At 45.2% G+C, this 23,269-nt stretch overlaps 1 protein-coding gene across 1 annotated transcript in view; it reads right to left on the reverse strand.

Moving 5' to 3' along the window:
- The window catches only part of Mreg (melanoregulin), a 61,104-nt gene that overhangs the window by 15,369 nt on the left and 22,466 nt on the right, over nt 1–23,269 (reverse strand). Inside the window, exon 2 of the mRNA XM_031367869.1 lies at nt 21,574–21,733. Within this exon, the coding sequence (XP_031223729.1) occupies nt 21,574–21,733 (160 nt within the window). The remainder of the gene's footprint in view (nt 1–21,573; nt 21,734–23,269) is intronic.

Genomic DNA, 23,269 nt, shown 5'->3' on the forward strand with positions numbered 1-23,269 from the left:
CGCACAGTGTTTTCCATGAGTCACAAGTATGCCTAAGCAACTACCCAGAACCAACTCAGAGTGCTGGGGCTCCAGATGCTGAAGGAAAGATGGCAATCCACTGCTGTTGCCAAAGGCAAAGGATAATAAGACCAAGTCCTGCTCACAGGGAGACTTAGTATTTCTAGCAAGGCAGAAATGGCCACGACACACTTCATACACCTAGAATATGTCATGATATAGGCCACTCGAAAGACCTCAGCCAAGGTTTTAATATGTGGGCGGACTGTGGGCAGCTACTTATATTGTATTACTAGGTGCCACAATTTGCGGTAACGGAAAGTATATTGGAGGGTATATTTAAATTGCGTATTCCACGCTGTCAGAATCTCAGAATCTGAAGATGCTCACGTCCCCTGTATAAAACGCTGTCCTGTTTGCATATGACCTTGGGTATTTAGGGCTCAATCTTAACAAAGTCTGAAGAAGGACGTGTCCATACAGGCCTCAAGGGAAAACAGCCTCTTAAGCAATGACAGTCATGGTCTCACCTGGGAATTCTCTGGCTAAAACACCTGTCGATCATTACCCGACCTGATGCTGGCACAGACAGGTGCGGTCTCCTTATCAACCCAACTAGGAAGCGGCCGGGGAATCCTGGAGACACAGCCCCTCCGGTTCAGGAGACCTTTGTCCCGTCAGTCACCTGCCAGCGTCCTTATCCACAGGTAGGGTTCTTATTAACTAAACGAAGCCCTAAAGGCAATTCCAGAGGATTTAAAGATCCCAGGAGTATAAGGGGGAAAAGTGGTATCATAGTAATCTAAAATAGAGTACATTTTAATATAGCTGGAAATTAAACATTGTGGGTTCTCAAATTTGTATTTACCTTTTTTCATACAATATATTTTGATCCTATTCTTTCCCCTCCCTCAGACCCCCCTAATCTCCCTACCCGCCCAACTTCATCTCTCTTCCTCTCTCTCAAGGAAAAGCAAAAAAACAAACTTAACAACCCCCCCCCCCAAAAAAAGAGAAGAAGGGAGGGAGGGAGGAAGGGAAGAAAGGAAAAAGAAAAATATGAAATAAAACAAAAAGCATATACACAAAAAGGAGTCCATTTGGTGTTGACCAAACCACTCCCAGGGTGAGGCCTTGTCCTGGAGTCGCTATGCCCAGTGACATTCCACCAGGAAGAACTGGTTCTCCCTTCCCCCGCAGGTACCAGCTGCCAACAGCTTCTTGGTTAGGTAGCAGTGGGGCTTTGTGGCTTCTACTTCTCAACACAGGGATCTGGGGTCTGGCTTGAACCTGTGCAGGTCTGTGCATGCCTCTGTAGTTGAGAAGTGTGTCGGCCCTGTGGTGTCTGGACGAAGCTGTTTCCTAGGAGTCATCCAAACACCTTAAAGTCGTCGCTATTTACTCTAAAGACACCCCCAAATGGGTGGGCCAGATTGCTCAGCAAGTAAAAGCATTTTTGCAAAATTTTGAAGATGTGAGTTCAATCCCCAGATTCAACCACGGAAGAACAAGCTCTGACACTCATACACACACTCATACCACAATCTTTTTTTTTTTTTTAAAGATTTACTTATTTATTATATGTAAGTACACTGTAGCTGTCTCCAAACACACCAGAAGAGGGCATCAGGTCTCATTACGGATGGTTGTGAGCCACCATGTGGTTGCTGGGATTTGAACTCACATCTTTGGAAGATGTGACCTTTGGACCTTTGGAAGAGCAGTTAGTGCTCTTAACCCCTGAGTCATCTTCCAGCCCCCATACCACAATTTTTAATTATAATAAAGATTAGTCTTTAAAATTTTGACCAATATTACATAGTGGATCATTATGTCATCCGTCTATTCAAAGGGGGAAAAAAATCAGTCAATAATAAAAAGGTTCATACTACAAATGAAAAAAAAACTCCAAGATTCTCAGTTCTAAAGCTGACCTCTTCTTCCAAATTCTCCTTATCAGCGGGGTTGAGAAGGCTCACCAGGGAAGGAGCCATTTCTGCACTCTTTTCGTATGAAAATTAAATCATGTGGCCATTCAGGCAGGTCCACCAGCACCAGCCAAAACTCGGAACCTAAGAGGCCTCAAGTAGAGCCCATCACCTAGCTCTCCCTAAGACCACAAATACTAAATGCTTTAGCTCTCAGTCATGGCAGCAGCCGCAGAGAATATGTAAACAGGTAGGCCGAGGAGCCAATAAAACTCTTCTTGCAAAAACAGCTGGCAAACTGGAAGGGAAATGCAGTCCCGGCACTCAGAGAGATGTAAACTGCAAAGGTTCCCACTACGGGGTGGGCCACATCGACCAGCAAGAAAAGAAAGCATTTGCAAATCTTATGATCTGAGTTCAGTCCCCAGATTCCACAGAGGATGGAAGAACCAGCTGTGACCTACACACGCGCACACACACACACACACACACACACATACACATAAACACACACACACACACACACACACACACACCAGCCCCAGCTTCCACTTCAAGCACCAGGCATATACCATGCCCAATTTGTACTGGCCCATAAGCAAGTGGTAAGTTAACTTGCTCTCCCTAAGGCCACAAATACTAAATGCTAAAATATAATCTCTCTTCACTAACATTTATTATAGTATCCTTTGTACCTATCAGATCTAAATTGTAATAGGATGCTTCCTGGCTCAACACCACTGATTTTAGAATGGAACTGGGCAGTTTCCACAAGGATCCACTGCCTAACTAACATGGGGAGGTCTAGGCTGGGACCCCGTTTCAAGCACTGGTCAGCGAGCATCTCCATTACAGGCAGTCTGAAAGCTATTTTAAGGGTGTCAAGACTTCTGAAGAGGGTCTGGAGAGATAGCTCGGTAGAGTAGAGCTGAGAGCAATGGCTGTCCTTCCAGAGGACGCCAGTACAGTCCCAGCACCCACATGACAGCTCACAACTGTCTGTAACTCCCGTTCCAGGGGATCTGGCACCCTCACACAGACATACGTGCAGGCAAAGCACAAATGCACATAAATAAAAATAAATACATTTTTTTAAGAGAGAGAAAGAATTGTGAGGATCGTGACTGTCCCTTGAGAGGCTCTCACGCATCCTTGGCTGTGGCTCACAGTTTAAGTCTTCCAGAAGCCTACACCCATACTCTCAGGTGCATCTTACTATATCTGTGTCTCCTAGATTTTTCCCACTTGGAAGCTGACATTCTGCTCTCAATGCCATGGGTGCTAATTTAAAAAAAAAAAAGCACAAGATTCCTGTATCCTTTTTTTTTCTTTTGCTTGCTGTAGCCCTAGCTGTCCTTGAACTCAGAGATTCATCTGCCTCTGCCTTCCAAGTGCTGGGCATGTGCCACAAGTGTCTGGGTTTTTTTTTTCCTGTACCCATTTTTTAAATGTATTTTTTTTTTCATTTTCTTTTTAAATGTATTTTTATTGTATGTGAATGTAGATGTGTGTGCGTGTGTGTATATGTGTGTGTGCGTGTGTGTATATGTGTGTGTGTGTGTGTGTCTGTGTGTCTGTGTGTCTAGAGGGCATCAGATGCCCAGGAACTGGAGTTACAGGCAATTAAAAGCTATCAAATAGGTGCTGGGAACCAAAACCGGGGTCCTCTTCAAGACCGGTAAGCACTCCTAATGCAGGACATTTATTTCTGCAACCCCTGTATCAGTGCATTTATTCCATTTCCATAAGCCTCGATTTCTACACAGTGCCACAAAGAGGGACAACGGACACCTGGGCATGCAGCAGGCTGCTTTAGATCAGGGATTCTCAGCCTGTGGGTCGTGACCCCTTTGGGGTTTAAACAACCCTTTCACGCAGGTCGCATATCAGATATCCTGCATATCATGTATTTACATCATGATTCATAACAGTAGCAAATTTAGTTATAAAGTAGAAACCAAAATAATTTCATGGTTAGGGGTCAGCACAACATGAGGAACTGTATTAAAGAGTCACAGCATTAGGAAGGCTGAGACTCACTGACGTAGAGGAAAGGAACTCCAAAGTTAAGGGACTCACAGTTTTTTACAGTGAGCAGTGAGCCTAGCTGCCCTTTGTACCCGAGGGAGGCCAGACCTCCGCTTCCCAGAGCCGTGGGTTGTACAAACGTCCTAGGAAACACAGTCCAGGAAAACAAAGGGCAGACAGTGCTACTGCCTAGGGGTGGCTAGGAGACCTGAGTCACACACAGGATGGAAGAGGAAGTCATGGCTGAGCTTTCTCATAACTCCCAGGGAATGAGGTTCCCAGATCCAAAGTGCATCCAGAATTAGGGAGAAAGAAAAATATTTGCAAAGGACAGAGTTAAAAATCCTGGCCTTGACTGCATGGTTCTTCCATGCTCCCTGCTGAAGTCTTGGGGCCTGCTTCCTCCTCCTCCTCCTCCTCCTCCTCCTCCTCCTCCTCCTCCTCCTCCTCCTCCTCCTCCTCCTCCACTACAGTGCCTTGGAGCCCCTGGAGAGGCTGCTTCCTCAGCCAGGAAGGCCCTGCAGAGAGCTCACTCCCCCCATACTCCATCATTCGATTTCAAAGTGACTGTCACTACCTGATATCATACTTACCTGTAGAATATTAAGATCCTTAAACATAGACCTGTGTTTGCTGTGTCTGTCTGTGTCTGGATACCAAAAGAAAGAACTATGTTTTTCTGACATGCTCACCATTATGGGCTGAATCGTGTCCCTTAAGACATTCATATGTTAGCATCTTAACACTCCGTTCCTTAAAATGTGACCTTATTTGAAAATAATGAAATAGGAATGAGGTTGGAGGTCGGAGGTCGGCGGGGAGAGTCCTATTCCAATGAAACTATATTTTAAAAAAGGCAAGACGTATGATAAAGAGGGACACAGATCTGCAAACCGAGAACGAACGAACACTGCACACTGATGTAAAGACCATGGGACAGTACATTATTGCATCTAGAGGCCCGCAGAAGAAACCAGTCTTTGATCCTAGACTTGGGAGCCCACACAGAACTCTGGAAGAATACATTTCTGTCATTAAAACCACCCAGTTCATGGTACTTTGTACAGCAGCTACAGTGAGCTAAAATAATATACTCGCTGAAATCACAAAATGTCTCAAATCCATCTGTGAAGTGTGAGCTTTAAAACCAGGTCTGTGGAGCAGAAGTCTCTCACTGAACGTCAGTCAGTCACAGCCACCCATGCAGAAGAGTGCTGCAAAGGGCATGGGCTCTGGATCCGTCACCAGCAAACCACATCACCTCAGTGCCTCCCATTTCATCCACTATAGGATCGAAACTGCTCACCTTGTGTAGAACATAAGCGAAAGCTCTCTATAAGAAGCATGTTGCCCAAGCTATGGGCTTTAGATATGGTTTGTTCCACCAAATCCTGGGTTGAAATTTCATTGCTAATGTGTCAGCTCTATGAATGGGATGGGACCTTCAAGAGGTGATTATGTCACAAGAGCTCCACTCTCATGAGAGGATTGAGCGCGATCTCAAAGAACTGGACTGGTGTCTTACGATAAAATGTCAGGCCCAAGGCGACGTGCAGAAGGAAGGGCTTATTGGGGCTACAGTTCCAGAGGGATGAGGGTTCACCATGGTGGGGAGGGATGATGGGGGAGCACAAAGCTGAGAGATTACATCCTCAACTGCAAGTTCAAAGCGGACAGGGAGCAAAGTAGAAGTAAGGCGAGGCTATAGCGACCCCAGTACTACACACTCTCAAAGCTCCTCCCCCTCGGTGCTATACACTCTCACAGCTCCCCCACAGTAATACACACTCTCAAAGCTCCCCTCACAATGATAACACTCTCAAAGCTCCCTTCATTGTGATATACATTCTCAAAGTTCCCCCTACAGTGCTACACACTCTCAAAGTGCCCCACACAGTGCTGTACACTCTCAAAGCTCCCAGCCCCAGTGCTATATATTTTCAAAGCGCCTGCATACACACACACACACACACACACACACACACACACACACACACACACACACACGATATACTTCCTCCAGCAAGGCTGGATCCCCTAAACCTCCTCAAACAGCACCTTCAAATGGGAGTCAAGGGTTCAATACCCAAGACTGTGGAGGGCACTCTGCTCAAACCACTAGAACCGGTTGCCTCAGAGAGGGTTATTATAAAGTGAGGGCCCCCTCGTGTACTGTACTCCTGAAACTGCCCTCCTGCCACTCTGCTATCTGCCATGAGCTGAAGCAGCACAAGCCCCTCTCCCAGGCCCTGCCACCAATGCCTCGCTCCTGAACCTCCTTCCATTTTCCCAACCGAGAGCTAGAACAAAAGTCTCTCTTTTGTTTATTACTAAATCTCAGATATTCTGCTTAGCAACAGAAAACAAGGTAAGACAGTGAATGTTAATTATCAGGCCATAAGCATAGCATCCAATTCCACAACTGGCTACGAAGCAGCAGAGTGAACAGCCTCCCCGCTGGGAGAGGTCGCTCTGAAACGCTTCAGGGTGCACACCTACTAGTTTCTATATAGCCCAAAGATCACTTGGAACAGGAAAGAGATAAAACCAGACCATGGATTAAACTACTAAAGTGACTAGCATATGGGGCTGGCGACGTGGCTCAGCAGGAGAGAGTACGCCAGAGACCTGAGTTCAGTTCCCAGCACCCATAGCAGGGAGCCCACAACTCCCGAGAACTCTAACTCCAGGGACTGGATGCTCTCCTAGTGACCAGTGGGACAGATGAGAAGTTCACATAAAGACAGGGACAGACAAATAAAGGAAAGACAAATGAGAATGTCCTAGTGTGGCGGGAAAAGGACGGATGAACGAGCAGATGCTCCGCTCCTTTCGTTTCCCAGTGGTTTTATATAGCTCTGCCCTCAACTTTCTGCAGCCACAAGAGTCAAAAGAAGTAGGAAGCAGCAGAAACAGAAGACCAAGAACTGCCCTTTAGAAACTAGGGCAGAGAAACAGGTAGAGTCAGTGAGGTGAAGGACTGTGTTTCAGCACCACTCAGGGATCTGCCAACGGAGGGGAGGGCACCAGTTCTCAAGTTCCCTACATTGCCTATCAGATGGGAAAGGCATTCTGGGCATCCCCGTGGTGTCCACAGTCTGCCCTCACCACCTCAGAGGCCAGTCGGGTGCTAACAGTCTGTGTTCGGTGCCTTGGCCTCCAACCTCAGGACTTTGTCTCCATCCCAGGGAATCCTGGATCCCAAGCTTCTGGCACGTTTCAGAAGGTGGTGATGCTGTTTCAACTTTAATCCAAGGAAGTCCCCAAGTCAGGGCAACCTTTCCACAGGTGTGCCTGACAGCCCAGCAGGAAAGCACTGGGCAGACCAGGCTCTTCATATGGAATAGGACTGTGGACGGGTTCGGTTTCCTCTCTCAAAACTGCAAAGTAGCAGTCATTTATACCATCCTCTCTCTCACACGCTCAGGGAACACTGAGGAGGGCACTGAAGAAATTAACTTAAGAGCTGGAAGAATAACCGAGAGGGGCTGTACAATGACATCTTTAGGGCAAGATGCACACTCCCAATCACAAACTCAGCAGTTTTGGATACTGCACATCGAGTACACTGAGATTAGGCACCAGTCAGATAAGAATGAGGAGATACAGAGGGTCCAGCATTAGATCCAGGCAGATTCATTGCCTTCGACTGTGTAAACCCTGAGGATCCCATTAGGTCTCAAGAGAGAATTCCAATCCAATGGTTACACAAATGGCCCTGATTAAACTATAGGTCACAAAACAAAACCATTAAGTAATGAATTGATTGAACTGGGCAGTGGTGGCACATGCCTTTAATCCCAACACTTGGGAGGCAGAGGCAGGCAGATTTCTGGGTTTGAGGCCAGCCTGGTCTATAGAGTGAGTTCCAGGTCAGCCAGGGCTACACAGAGAAACCCTGTCTCAAAAAAACAAAAGTAATTAATTGAGAAGAGGGGGGATGGAGGAATATTATGTATATGTACATGTATATGAAATTATCAAGTAACAACATTAGTAAATAAAAACTGATTAAATTTTAAGAAATGAATGCTTTGAGGGTAGCGAGATAGCTCCAGTGTGTTTAAGCACTTGCTTGTTGCCAACTTCAGTTTAACTCATAGTACTCATATGGAGGAAAAAGAGAACCGACTGCAGAGATTGTCCTCTAGCCTCCATACATGTTCCTTGGCATTCACATGTGTGAAGGCCCCATACACAAATAAATACATACATACATACATACATTGGACAATGTTTAAATAAATGCTTAACAAAAAAAAAATTGCAATACAGGTTAAATTCATTCCCCCCCCCCCCAGCTTTATTTAAACTCCCGGTTGAGCTGAGCCTACACAGACTAAGTGGACACTCACTTGGATAGAAAGCTGAGAGGAAAAAGGAACAACCAGGCTTGTAGTACTTGTTGACAAACACACTGGAGGCGGATGACTGGAGAATTCCTGAGAGATTATGAAAGTGGCAGTTTTGCATGTGGGAGACACGCTCCTGTTTGATCACAAAGAGGGTAGGGCAATCCCACTCGGAAGACTCTGCTTCTATCCCTACATATAACCCATTCCTTCCAAACCCCTGCCTGGGGGATCCAAGAAGCAATGAACCATGACTGCACACAGCAGCTCCCTCCCCCACGCCCACCCCGTTAGAAAAAAATGCTGATACTCACCAACTTTATGCACCAAAAGAGCGTACTCAATATAACAGGACAAAGTATGTTTTCTATTCAACTTCGTAGACTGTCAAGCCTGGACTGAAACACTGGATCCCTCCCTACTCAGCCCACAGTCTCAAGTCGTCTTTTCCTGCAAGCTGCTGCCAATTCCCACTCCTAGAGCTCCTCGGAGTCCCCCAACATTTATGTGGTCGCTTGGAAGGAGACCAGAGCAAAGAGCTAAGAAGGCTACATCCCTGGGGGACATCTAGATTTACCCTTTTGCACCTATTATCAATATTTTTTCTGTTAAGGTCAACTGAAGCTAGGGGAAAAAAAGAAAATCAGGGTAAAAATGAAGCCAGAGGGGACAGAATTGCATTCAGCTGCATAAGTGAACAGATTAAGATGCGGTGGCTGTAGAAAAGGCTGTGTCCACCGCACCCCTCTGGGATAGCTAGCCTGGCACCTGGGCCTGGGTAACCATCAAGGGTGCCAGATCTCCTAGTCACACACTGCACAGCCAGTACTAGAAACCTGTGGTCCCAATGCACACTCACACTTCCTGCATGCTGGGGGCTGCTTACAACAAAACCCCATGGCTTAGGGAAGCTCGTCTTAACTCAGGTCCACGGACAATTACCCCACTAAAGTGCTTTGATAGCAAGGATAATACACTAGTGAAAAAAAGCTGGGTGTGACTTTTCCTCACCTCATCCGTAATTAAACTTGGCAATTATGTGTGTCCCCTGGTACTCGTTAGCTACATGGATTGACTCTTAAACGGCAAAACCATAAAGTGGCACAGCCAAACCAGCATGCATAAACAATTACTGATGGAACAACAGGAGTCCAGGAGCCCTGCACCCTGATGATCCCCTTCCCCAGCACCCTGGGGACCTGAAGGCTGAGGAGCAGTTCTCCACCCACCCACCCCCCCGCCGCCAGAACTGAACGATCTCCTATTTCCCACACAGGTGCAACCAAAGCCACCAAACAAGCTTGCCCCTCTTCTGAGTACTCTTCAGAACCCTCCCGTGACCCCGCAGCTGAGTCAAACTGACATCAGGAAGTCCCAGTGAGTCAGTGCCGGAGGCTCCTCAAGAGTTCCATGCAATTAAGAGCCAATTTCATTTATCTAAGAGAAGCAAGACCGACAAAGGACAGGAGTCAGGGTGGAAACGTTTACAAGGACAGAGTGGGGAAAGGCTACAAAATAAAGCTCTGGAGTAATCGGCTGGCTTCAGAAGACTGACGTAACACTGCAAACACAAATGTGACCGATGGCTTCGTGCACGCTCAAGCCACTCCACTTTAGGGGCGTTCCACAGAGCCTGCTTCGGCCACTTCCTAAACACACATCCTCCCTCATCCCAGCCCCGTTTTCCAAAACACTCTAGCTAAAGCAAGGCCAATCAGTTTAGAAAGGCGGTGGGGGGAGATAATTGTCAGAGATCATGTTATAAAATAATAGGGAGAAAATTTTATTTAAATAAAGCCCATGACTACCAGCCCATGACACCTGACTTGTATCTGGGCAATAAGAAAACTACAAAGCCAGAGGCATGTAAGTCTCCGCTGCACAGAGATATCCACACCTATCCTTCCAGCAATCGGGCAGCCTTTCCCACATGCACCCATGCATCCTCCTCATTGCTGGTGGAGGTGCATACCACCTACTGGTGCAGCCATTTGTGACATACTAACTAACCTGCACTTTCACTGGGGAGGTGGCTGAGGGGTAAAGTGCTTGCTACACATGCCAGAGGCCCTGAGTCTACATCCTCATCACCACATACAGCTGGGTAGGGTCTATCAATGAACCCAGAGATCACTGAACTGTGATACAGGTAGAGGCCAGCCTCTGAGCGCCAGGGATCCTCCAGCTCTGTCTCCTCACTGCTGAGCTTGAAGGCAAATGCCACCATGGCCAGCTTTTAATATGGGAGCTTGAGGATCTGAACTCTGACCCTCAAGCACTTTCCCCACTGAGCCACCTTGCCAGTCCGCAGAATATTTGTCCAAATACCTGTGTATTGTAGCCCAAATACTTTGACATATAAAATTAACCTTATCAAAATAAATAAATAAACCGGGCAGTGGTGGTGCACGCATTTAATCCTAGCACTTGGGAGGCAGAGGCAGGCAGATTTCTAAGTTTGAGGCCAGCCTGGTAACAGAGTAAGTTCCAGGACAGCCAGGGCTACACAGAGAAACCCTGTCTCAAAAAAAATGAAAAAACAAAACAAAATAAAGATAAATAAATAAAATAAGCAGACAGTGGTGGTGCATGCCTTTAATCTCATCACTTGGGAGGCATTAGGCAGGTAGACTTCTGTGAGTTTGAAGCCAGCCTGGTCAGCCAGGGCTGTTACACAAAGAAACCTTGTCATTCATAAATAAATAAATAAATAAATAAATAAATAAATAAATAAATAAATAAATAAAATAAGGTGGCCAGACATTATGACACATACCTTTAATCCCAGCACCTGGGAGGCAGAGGCAAGCCTGGTCTCCTAGAAAGTTCTAGGCTATCCAAGGCTATATCATAAGGCGCTCTCAAAAAAACAAAAACAAAAAAAAAATACAAATAAAATAAGATGAATCAGAACAGAGGAAGGAACTCGTTCAGTAGCACTATATCTAAATCAAACCTTCTCTATGGTTGTTAACAAGATGAACTGAGGGCTGGTGAGATGGCTCAACAGGTAAGAGCACTGACTGCTCTTCCAAAGGGGTCCTGAGTTCAGATCCCAGCAGCCACATGGTGGCTCACAACCATCTGTAACTTCTGGTGTGTCTGAAAACAGCTACAGTGTATTACACCAGAGCGAGCGGGGATGGGGGTGGGGGGATTGGGGTGGAGGGGTGGGAGAGGGGGGGTGGGGGAAGAATTGTGTTGGAATTTTGCTGGGCAGTGGTGGCTCACGCCTTTAATCTCAGCACTTGGGAGGCAGAGGTAGGCAGATTTGTGAGTTTGAGGACTGCCTGTGCTACAGAGTGAGTTCCAGGACAGCCAGGGCTACACAGAGAAACCCTGTCTCAAAAAAACAAAACAAAACAAAAAAAAAAAAAAAAAAAAAAAAAAAAAAGGTGAACTGACACACAGACACACAAGTCAGAACTTAGCTCCTTTGGAAAATGGAAGCCATCTTCCTATTGCCACAGCTCCCCATATATAATATCCTGGATACTTTTTGTTTTTAAGATTTATCTTATTTATTTTATCTACATGAGTACACTGTAGCTGTCTTCAGACATACTAGTAAAGGACATTGGATCCCATTACAGAAGGTTGTGAGCCACCATGTGGTTGCTGGGAATTGAACTCAGGACCTCTGGAAGAGCAGTCAGTGCTCTTACCCACTGAGCCATCTCTCCAGCCCATCCTGGATACTTTGTCACACATTGAGGCTTACTGAAGTTGGAAAATATCTCACAGTATTTTTTTTTATAAAATTCTGTGTCTGCTGTACATTTATCAGAACAGCCCTGATAAGGCTATTTCTGCTTACACGTATAATAACAAGCAGTTAATAGAAAAAATAAGAAGCATGCAGTTCTCTGCCCTGGGTCCACAGACCCTGGTCACCTTCCTTTGCCCGTTCTGTAATCAACACTGATGGAAGCCCATTTCTCCTCAGACAATATTAAGAGGAGTCCATTCATCTTTGCTTTTCTTACTCATTTGCTCTCTTAGAATAACTAGTTCATTTATTCCACAAGCCCACAGTGAGAAGCTTCTCAGTGCATCCATGTCTGCTGCAGACAGGCATCTCTGATGCCCTCAATCCTTACAGGTCAAAGAACACTTAGCTTGGAATTATTCCTCAGCGTTTCAAATGTATAAGGGGTGTACTGGCTGGTTTTGTATGTTGACACAAGCTGGAGTTATCCCAGAGAACCGAGCCTCCCTTGAGGAAATGCCTCCAGTGAGATCCAGCTGAAAGGCATTTTCTCAGTTAGTGATCAAGGGTGGGAGGGCCCATTGTGGGTGGTGCCATCCCTGGGCTGGTAGTCTTGAGTTCAATAAGAAAGAAAACAGAACAAACCACAGGAAGCAAGCCAGGAAACAACGTCCCTTCATGGCTTCTGCATCCATTCCTGCCTCCAGGTTCCTGCCCTGTGTGAGTTCCAGTCCTGACACTTCCTTTAGTGATGAACAGCAATGTGGATGTGTAAGCTGAATAAACCCTTTCCTTCCCCAACTCGCTCTTTGATCATGATGTTTTGTGCAGGAATACAAACCCTGACTAAGACAGGGGGTCAACTGGTTGTTAATTTTGTTAGTTTTTAAAATAAGACTTTTAAGAGTTGTTTGTAGTTTTAGTTTCTCCTCAACTCCACCTGGCTTCGGTACAATGAGGTGGAAGAATAAAGAGGCGAATCTTACTAGCAAACTGCCTTGTGCCTGTCTGCCAATAAAGAAGTGGCCTTCCTCACCACACATCCTAACCCACAGAGGTGTGACACTCTGCTTCGGGGACATGAAGCAATGGGTATGGGGGGAAGCTGGCCAGGTTCGGCCCAGCTAGTCTGGCCTACTTCACAGCTGTCGGTATTTCTAAGTACACTGACCACTTCCCCAAACCTTCCGTCCTGCAGCTTCAGACGGAAGCCAATGAGGACAGAAGCCTCAGAAACAGCACGTCGACCTGCAGTGGCAGCGCATGCCTCTTAATCCCAGAGGGTTCGGCAGACTGAAGCAGAAGGGTATCAAGCCTGAGATAGGCTTGAGAGATTTTCAGGCTACAAAAAAGACTACATAAAAAGACAGTCTCCTAAATTAAATTAAATAAATAAATAAATAAATAAATAAATAGGACAAAGGCTGTTGAGATGGCCCAGCACGTAAGAGTACTTACTCACTGGCAAAAGGACTTGAGTTTAGGCCCTGAGACTCTTCTGGAGCGTGTCAGATAGATAGATAGATAGATAGATAGATAAATAGGTAGGTAGGTAGGTAGGTAGGTAGGTAGGTAGGTAGGTGCCAAAGATTATGAATGTGCTTAATGCCACTAAACAGAACATCCAAGGAGGTTTTAAAATACAAGCTGGGAAACTGGCTGGCAAGCATAAGGCCCTGATGTAAGCAGGGGCAGGCACAGGCTGGTGAGCTGGCTCAGTAGTGAGGGTGCTTGCTGCCCAACCTGAGTTCAATCCCCAAACCCACTCCAACAAGTTGTCCTGCGACTTCCACAGGTGTGCTGTTTTCAGTAGCATAAAACATCCGGGTGTAAGGGCACGTGCTCATGACATCAGCACTCAGGAGGCAGAGGAAGGAGAAAACCCAGGCCTACAAATTGTCCTTCCCACATTCGCATACAGTACCCCTCCCCCCAAAAAAAGATAATAAAGAATTTAAGCCAGGGATGGGGGCAGATGTTTGTAATCCTGGCACTAGGTGACTGGAGCCAGGCAGATCCTAGGGTTTGTGAGCCACCAGTCTAGTCTACTTGGCTCCAGGCCAGTGAGAGACCATGTTTAAAAAACCAAGGTGAACATACCTGAAGAATACCACCTGAGGTTGTCATTTGGCTTCCACATGCACATTCAAGCAAATGACATATATATTTAAAAAGAGAGAAGATAATTAAATGCTAAGTTTTGTTATGTAGATTTTACCACAAGAAAGAAAGAAAGGGAGAAAGAAGAAGGGAGGGAGGGAGGGAGGGAGGAAGGAAGGTGGTCTAAGTCTCAGCTTGTCCAGGAAAGTCTCAGTTTATATTTTTGGCCAGATATTAGCAAACATCCTCTTTTCCTCCTTCAGACTTGGTGACTGTGACCCAAATTTGAACACAAATAGTACAGTCACTCTAAAGTTGAGTAAGGTGTCATCTGATTAGAGTGTGACAATCTCTTAACCCTCCAAGCTGTGTGACTCCAAAGCCAGTGATCTTCCAACATTAAGCACGCTACAACTCGTCCAATGACGTCCCTGCCCTCTGCTCTCATCTACTTGCCAGTTTATAGCCTCAGTTCTGCCGGCTAACACGGCTTACACAGATGTGTAAAGCGAAGAATGCCGGGTACGTTAATCCTGACCTCCGGAAACACTTGTACTTTTTTAAAGGACAAATAAGCAGAAGGTGACCTGGTGTGGTTCGGTAGACTGGACTATCCAGAATATGCCACAGCACCAGGGACATGTCACCCCAGTAGCCCCACAATCATGGAAGTTACCACTCTGTAATACTACTGGATAGGGTAGGTCATTCCCCCCCACACCCCCATAAACACACACAGACTCTACTGTCTATTGACAGCAGGAAGCCAAGATTTACTCAGGCACCTTTGGCTTTAACCAAAAAGTAGCCCAGAAGTTTTTCCCAAACTTACTGGAGCAACCAGAAGGGCGTTTCTAGTTGGACAAGTTTCTGGGTCCCTGAGCTGGGACCCCAGTTACCCCTCCCATTTCTTCCAACCCTTTGAGATGACTCAGTTTCCTGAGCATACCCGCTGAAAGTTCTCCTCCCTGAGCTTCCGAGAACTCAGTACTTGTCAGGACAACAGGCTACTTGCACGCAGCACAGTACTTCATAAATACTGCTACCCAGAAGACAGGGCAGGACCCCTGGCTCCTCGGATCGTACGCTTTTTGAATCCTTCTCTAAGACGCCTAGATCCAAATGGTTACTAGCAAAGTAAAAATACAGAACAGACGCACCTGGAACCAAGGGCTTGGCTTGCCCTTAAAGCAACTACCTAGTGCCATAGGTTGAACCCCAACATTTCAAAAAAGCAGACAAAATGAATGCCTGCAGAGACTGATTATTTGAATCCCCCTTAAAAAGCATTTGGAAGAACCCAGAGTTATCTGGAGAATGGCTTAAACGTTCTCCCGTTGTTTTGTTCCTTCTCGGTTGCTGTGACTTGCCATCCTATCTCCCAACACTACTCGAGGTTCAGCCATTTGTAGGCAATCAGATGTCCCTGAAAGGGTGAGGTCTGCCCAACTCTGGAGGCTTGCTGGGGCAGTAATGTAGAGCCCAGCTGGAAAAGCCAAGTCTCCGGGTGCTTCAGGGATCCTCCACGTGCCCGGCCTGAGGTCAAGACCGCCCTTACTCTGCAAATATCCCAATTGACTATACTCTGCTGTTTCAAAGATCACGGACATGAGAGCCTGAGCATAGGATCCAACACTAGAAATAGCCCCTAAGGAAGGCCAGACACTATTTTAAACATTACAGAAACGGTGTGCTATGCCTGGCGACAGGGTGCCAGAACCTAGTCCTCATACTATTATTTTGTCTTTGACATTTAAAAAAAAAAAAAAAAAAACCCTAATAATATTTAGCTAGCTGTTCCCCTGGGGTTTGGCCCGATGTGGTTTCTACAGGATTCTTCCATCCACACAAGCGTCTGGTGACTGTGTCGCACCTGTTGATGTGTAAATATTATGCCTTTAAAGGTACTTAAAAGTACTGAGGAGAATGATCTGACATTTGACATATATTTTCTTAATCAAATGTGTCAAATCTGAGCTGGGGACATGGCACAGTGGCAGAACACCTGCCTAGCAAATTCAAGATCCTGGACTAACTCCCAGCCCTGCAGAAGTAGGTACCAAGTCCTCAGAGAGCTGCTGGCGGAACCTGGCAAACGGTGAGCAGCATCGGCCACCGTGGAAAACCCTAAACTGAGACACACTTCCTGAAACATGGCCACCGGCCTCCCACCAAGCATGGCACTTCTTCCACTTGTGAAAATGCCTTTCCTGTGCTGGCTTCGACACATCTCTGCTCATGCTCTCTGAAACCCGATCTAAGGTCTGAATTTAGGCACTGGTGGTGTCCGTTCCTCCCATGTATTACATCTCTGGATTCAAACCCTGACTTTAAACCTAACAGGTATGTGGCCTTGGGTAAGTTGCTTAAAATCGAAGCAATAACTGTGCTTACTTATTGAGCTGTTACCAGGGCATACGCGCGCACACACACACACACACACACACACACACAAGAGGAGACTAGCACTAAGCACTGTTTTTAGCATTATTATATTTGAGTTACTGTTGTTTTTACAAATGAATAAATCAGGTGCATATATAGTAAATCACTAGCAATTATTAAGCTCCTTAGACCTGAGTAGTATAGGAAGTAGAAGTAGTTTAATGAGCAAGAGCATAAGGATTATGATTTCCTGACATGAGCATGAGACTGTTCGCTATGCCTCAGTCAAACGCGAAGCGTTTCTCAGCATTGTTCAAAGGATCATTTTTCACCACTTGCAGGGCTGTCAGTTTCTCCTGCTCTGGTTTCCACTAGTGTGGAAACTCGAGTCTGGTTTCCACTAGTGCTTGAGAGCTTGCATAAATAAAAGCAAGCGAATTCTGTCTGTGAGACTCAAACGATGTTACTTTCCACATTTTTTTTTGACACTTCAAGTGCCTCTCCTCCATAGTCTATCTTCTCTTCTGCATCCTCTTCCATCTGCAGTAAAGTCAGCCTCAGCTGGAGTAGAAGGAGCCTCTGTACTTCTCCTCCAGCAGCCCCAGACTGGATGCAGAGACTGTAGCCAGCACACGCACACGCACATGGTTCTGAAATGATTTCTCATTATTCAGAGAGTCCTAAGTACCAATGTTCTCAAGTCTCGGGGAGGGTTACTCAGGGAGGTGTTACTCGGGGAGGTGTTACTCAGAGAGGGACAGTTCAGCTCCTTCAATATATACTGCCTGAGCTTCCAAACAATACATTCAAAAATTATCTAGCCTTCCTTGTACTAGGTGGGATTTTTGCTTTCAAAACCCAAGTCCTGTTTTATTAAAATCTGTACCAATGTCATCCTCTATGAGCATGGTAATAAGTATAGAATTTGTTCAGATTTAACATACCAGCTTACCAGCTTGCGAGCTTCATCTTCTTAAAAAAAAAAATGGCGGGCTAGGGAGATGGCTCATCGGGTAAGAGTACTGACTGCTCTTCTGAAGCTCCTGAGTTTGGATCCCAGCAACCACATGGTGGCTCACAACCATCCGTAATGAGATCTGACGCCCTCTTTTGGTGTGTCTGAAGACAGCTACAGTGTATTACGCTGGAGCAAGTGGGGCTGGAGCAAGCTCACGGCCATCTGTATAGCTACAGTGTACTCATACACATAAAATAAATAAATAAGTCTTTAAAAAAACAATGGCTAGTCCACAGTGCACTCATTCTGCACACGATAACAGTAAGTAGTAGAGGCTCTATAGGTCCTTATTGCAGCAGTAATGTGTTAACATTTTGCTTAGCTGGCAAGTTTTCTAATACGAGTTCTTTTCAATCTGGCTATTTCATATGAAAATGTAGATTTTTTCAGTTTTACTTTAAAAAGCAAAAGTTCCAACATTTTAGTTCCCCACACACTCAGCATGGCAAACAGCTGTCTGGATCTTAGCAACTGTGCCCATAAAGGCAGCATGAGTTCCTACTATCATTCAGGATGCTAGGTATTCACTAAAATTATAACCTATTCTCGGGTAAGATCTCAGATTGCAACCTCCATTCTATGCCCTGAACTACTCTTCCAGTTCCCATCTAAATTATTTATTTTATTTTATTTTTATATGTATGAGTATTTTTGCCTGCATGTATGTATGTGCACCGTGCAGGTGACCAGTGCCCATGGAGGCCAGAGGAGGGCCTCAGATCCCTTGAAACTATAGTTACAAACAGTTGTGAGCCACCATGTGTATGCTGGAAACAGAACCTGAGTCCTCTAGCAGAGAAGCCGGAGGTGCTAACCACTGAGCATTCTCTGTAGCGCTCCCAGTTTTCTATTTTAAATGCATATGCTGTGACCCAGCAACTCCTTAAAAAAAAAAAAAAAAAAAACAGGGAAAGTCCTACACATCTATCTAGATGTGAACTGCAGTACAGTTTCTAAAGGCAAAGAAAGGATTCAACAGCAATGTGGACCGCTGAATGAACAGTAGTAAATTCACGCAACAGAATACCAGACAGTCTCCAAATGCAATAAGAAGGGGGAAAAAAGTAAGTATACAGAAATGAGAATATATCCAGAACACATTAAGCAGGACAAAAAGGCAAAGTGCAGAAGACTGTATGATCTACAGTCCAATCCGTGAGAAATGAATAATTCATATGATTTCATTTCAATTTTTTTAAAAGAAAATACAAGCTTTTTAAATTAGTCATATGTTACTTTTTTTTAAAAAAAAAAAAGGGAAGCCATATGAATGGATATTTTAAATCATTTCATGTGTAATAACTATCAAATCTAGTTATGTGTCCTGGTAACAGTTGGTCTCTGAGAGTCAAGCTCAATATCATTTCTTGAGCGAGACTAAACAAACAAATCCCCTCTGGGTGGACATCCATCCAGGGCTCACTCTGAAAGCTGCACTTGGGGAGAGTGTTCTGAGAGGCTCCGATGGCCTCCTGAACTGCCCTTTCAGAAGCAGAGACACTCAGAAGACAGACACAAGGACTCCTCCCAGGGGAGCTGCAGGACTCAGCTACAAACGACCTCCAAGCGAAGTGGTTCCCAACATCCCTAATACTGTGACCCTCTAATACAGTTCTTCATGTTGTGGTGAACACCCAACCATAAAATTATTTCGTTGCTACTTCCTAACTGTAACTTTGCTACAGTTAGAAATCTGTAATGTAAATCTCTGTGTTTTCTGCTAATCTTAGGTGAGCCCTGTGAAAGAGTCGTTTGACCACCCCTAAATGGGTTTCGATCCACAAGTTAAGAACCATTGCCCTAGTGAGATGCTAAATACCAACAGAAAGCTCTAGCCCATCAGAACCAGAGAAACACCAGCTTTCTCCATTCCAACTCTAACCAAAGGCAATCGAATCACACCAAAACCAAAGCACCAAAACATGTGTGCTTCTACAATTACTCCTAAAAGCTGGGCAGAGTGGTGCAAAGGCACACACACCAATGATTCAGGCCCCTCAGAACCCGTGAAGGCAAACTGCCCTTCACATTTCAATCTGAATTATCTAACAGTGGCTTGTTAAACCACTGGGAAGATAAGAGATGAACGATGTAAAATATCAAGTCCTCCTTCTCCTTGCTATTTGACAGCATTCATTAGTCAACATGTAATGTATAACTGTTAAGATAAAAGTTCAAAATGGAGCTGGAGAGATGGTTCAGCGGTTAAGAACACTGACTGCTCTTCCAGAGGTCCTAAGTTCAATTCCCAGCAACCACACAGTGGCTCACAACCATCTGTAATGGGCATTCAATGCCATCTTCTGGTGTGTCTGAAGACAGTGACAATATGCCCACATACATGAAGTAAATAAAAATAAATCTTTTTTTTCTTACTTTTTCTTTATTTTCTTTATGTCATATATCTCAGTTTCCCCTCCAAAACAAAAAACAACAAGAACAAACCCCTGTTCCCCGCCCCCACTTGCCACCCCACCTTCTCCTGCTTACTGGCCCTGGCATTCCCCTACACTGGGGCACAGAACCTTCACAGGGCCAAGGGCCTCTCCTTCCATTGATGACCGACTTGACCATCCTCTACTATACATATGCTGCCGGAGCAATCAGTCCCACCATGTGTACTCCTTGGTTGGTGGTTTAATCTCTGGGAGCTCTGAGGGTACTAGTTAGTTCATATTGTTGTTCGTCTTAAGGGGCTGCAAACCCTTCAGCTCCTTCGGTCCTTTCTCTAGCTCCTTCATTTGGGGCTCCTGTACTCAGTTCAATGGGCAGCTGTGAGTCAAAATAAATCTTTAAAAAATCAAAAAGTTGGGAGGCAAAGACAGGAGGACTTCTGAGTTTGAGGCCAGCCTGGTATACAAAGTGAGTTCCAGGACTGTTCCAGGACAGTTTACAGAGAAACCCTGTCTCAAAAAAACAAACAAACAAACAAAAAAAAAAAAAAAAAAAAAAAAAAAAAAAAAAAAAACAAAAAAAAACAAAAAAGTTCAAAATTAGTCTAACCGAGCTATCAAGCATCTCTATCAAGATTAACCATAATTAACCAGTATTAATGCATACTGCTAAAATATGTCCTTCATTTCATATAACTCAGCCTCCTATTGGCTGAATCCCTACTACCAAGCAGGGTGAGGCAGAAAGATTTCTTTATTACTATACGTAAGTACACTGCAGCTGTCTTACCCGCTGAGCCATCTCACCAGCCCCCAGAAAGATTTCTGGAGCTCAAGGGTTCAAAATCATCCTGAACCGCATCATCACCTGACTGTATAGTCATGCTCCAGTCTTTCTTTCCAGCTAGTCTCCTTGCAATTACTATTTCTTTTTACTTAGTGTGTGTACATACACCAGAGGTTAACGGTAGGTTCTTAGATGCTTGCCACCTTGGCTCTCTGTATATGTATGTGTGTGGATGTAGGTGCACACTCACATACATGCCATAGAATGTGTGTGTGTGTGTGTGTGTGTGTGTGTGTGTGTGTGTGTGTGTGTGTATGTGTGTAAGTCAGGGGACAACCTCCAGCATCAGTCCTTGATTCTACCGTGTTTGAAACAAGGTCTTTCTTGCTATTTGTTGCTGTATATTTCCGGGCCAGCTGGCCTGTGAGCTTCTGCCAATTCTGTCTCTGCCGCCATCTCCCAGCAGGGGCTTGCTAGGATTACAGACTCATGTGACTTCTACATGGGCTCTGTGGGTCCCAACTCAGGTCAACAGCCTTGCATAGCAAACGCTTTATCACTGAGCCATCTCTCCAGCCTTCCTTCCACCTTGCCTTTTTAGACAGGACCTCTCAATGAACCCAGAGCTCACTGATTCAGGCAGACTGGCTGACACCAGTGGTCCTCCTATGTCTCAGCCTCCTCAGCACTGAGATTACAGGCAAGTGCTGCCATGCCCAGCTTTTTTATGTGAGTTCTTGGGTATCAAACCCGGGTCCTCACACTTGCACAACAGACACTGTAACTGACGGAGGCAACCCCGCCCCCAGCCCTGTAATAGCCATTTCTGTACATAGCAAGCTGTTCATAGTAAGGTGTCAGAAGGTGCTTTACCTCTGAGTCTTTGGTCTGCTGATTACGAATGACGATCAGATTGTACAGGATCCTGTCGTCATCCGCCTCTGTGTGAGACACATCATGAGGCATGCTCCATAAATTTTTTTCATCATCCCTCTCCAGAGTTGCTCCAAAAGAGGAATATGGATTGTTACCACTGTGAAATAAAGAAAGCATAAGGGCTTTGTTTTATATATATATATACATTTACATATATATGTATTATATATTATATACCATATATAACATGTTATAAATTATATATGTAAATCATACAATATAAATAAAAACATATAACTTATCAATTACAAAAAGGTCTAAGGTATTTTTAATAATTAAGCATAAACACAATACAATTAATAACAAACTTACTTAATTAATCACTTTAAAAATAGCCAAAAAGGGATGGCAAGATGAGTGCCTAGCAACATACACACAAGCCTGGGTCTGGAGAAATGATGCAGTAGTTAGGAGCACTGGCTACTCTTCCAGAGGACCCAGGGTTCAGGTCACATGGCAGCCTATAACCATCTGTAACTCCTGTTCCAGGGGATCTGATGTCCTTTCTGACCTCTGTGGCATCAGGCACACTTGTGGTGCACAGACATACATCCAGGTGATAGATAGATAGATAGATAGATAGATAGATAGATAGATAGATAGATAGGTGGGTGGGTGGGTGGGTGGGTGGGTGGGTGGGTGGGTGGGTATTTTTTGTTTTGTGTGCATTGGTGTTTTGTCTGCATGTGTGTCTGTGTGATGGCTTCAGATCCTCTGGAACGGGAATTACAGACAGTTGTGAGCTGCCATGTGGATGCTGAGAATTGAATCCAGGCTATCTAGAAGATGCAGCCCCAAGAAAAATGTTAAACCCTAAGCACCGAATACGCACACCCAAGCACTTTCAGTGATCAAGGACTAAGAAATTCAGTTGTAGACTGGGGTGATGGCTCAGCAGGTAGGAACACTAGCTGCTCTTCCACAGGAACCAGGTTCCATTCCAAGCACCCACATGAAAGGTCACAGCCATCTGGAACTCCAGTTCCAGGGTCTCCAACACTCTCACCTGGCTTTGAAGGTTACTAGTCACACATGGGGAGCAGGCAAAATACCCATACATAGTATGGAGGCAGGTGTAGTGGTGTACATCTTTAACCCCACATTCAGGGGGCAGAGGCAAGCTGACCTCAATGTGTTTAAGGCTAGCCTGGTCTACCTAGCAAGTTCCAGGGCAGCCAAGTCTACATAGCAAAACAAAAACAAAACAACAATAGCAACAACAAAACCACTTGCTGCACAAGGGTGAGGACCAAAGTTCAAATCTCCAGAACCCAGGTGAAAGCTGGGTGTTTGGCACCCCACCTGTAATTCCAGCCTCAGAAGATGCAGACAGATCCCTCAAGCAAGCTGGCTAGCAAGACTAGCCGTGTGATATCGGCAACCTCTGTGTTTGACTGACTCTGCCTCATCAAAAAAAGGTAGGACAGAAGGAGATGATCTCCTGACATCAATGTTGGGCCTCCACATGCATTCTGTACCCATGTGCCTGCACTCCCACATACATATGTGCCCATATAGATATACATGCACAACACACACACAGAAAAAGGAAAGTTCGGTCTCTTTGTCCCATATTCTTGTTTCATGATTCTTCCTTCATAGAGTATACCCGTGTTTGGCCCGGGGGCGGGGG

The sequence above is a fragment of the Mastomys coucha genome, unplaced genomic scaffold, assembly GCF_008632895.1.
Source record: "Mastomys coucha isolate ucsf_1 unplaced genomic scaffold, UCSF_Mcou_1 pScaffold14, whole genome shotgun sequence".
Classification (NCBI taxonomy): Eukaryota; Metazoa; Chordata; class Mammalia; order Rodentia; family Muridae; genus Mastomys; species Mastomys coucha.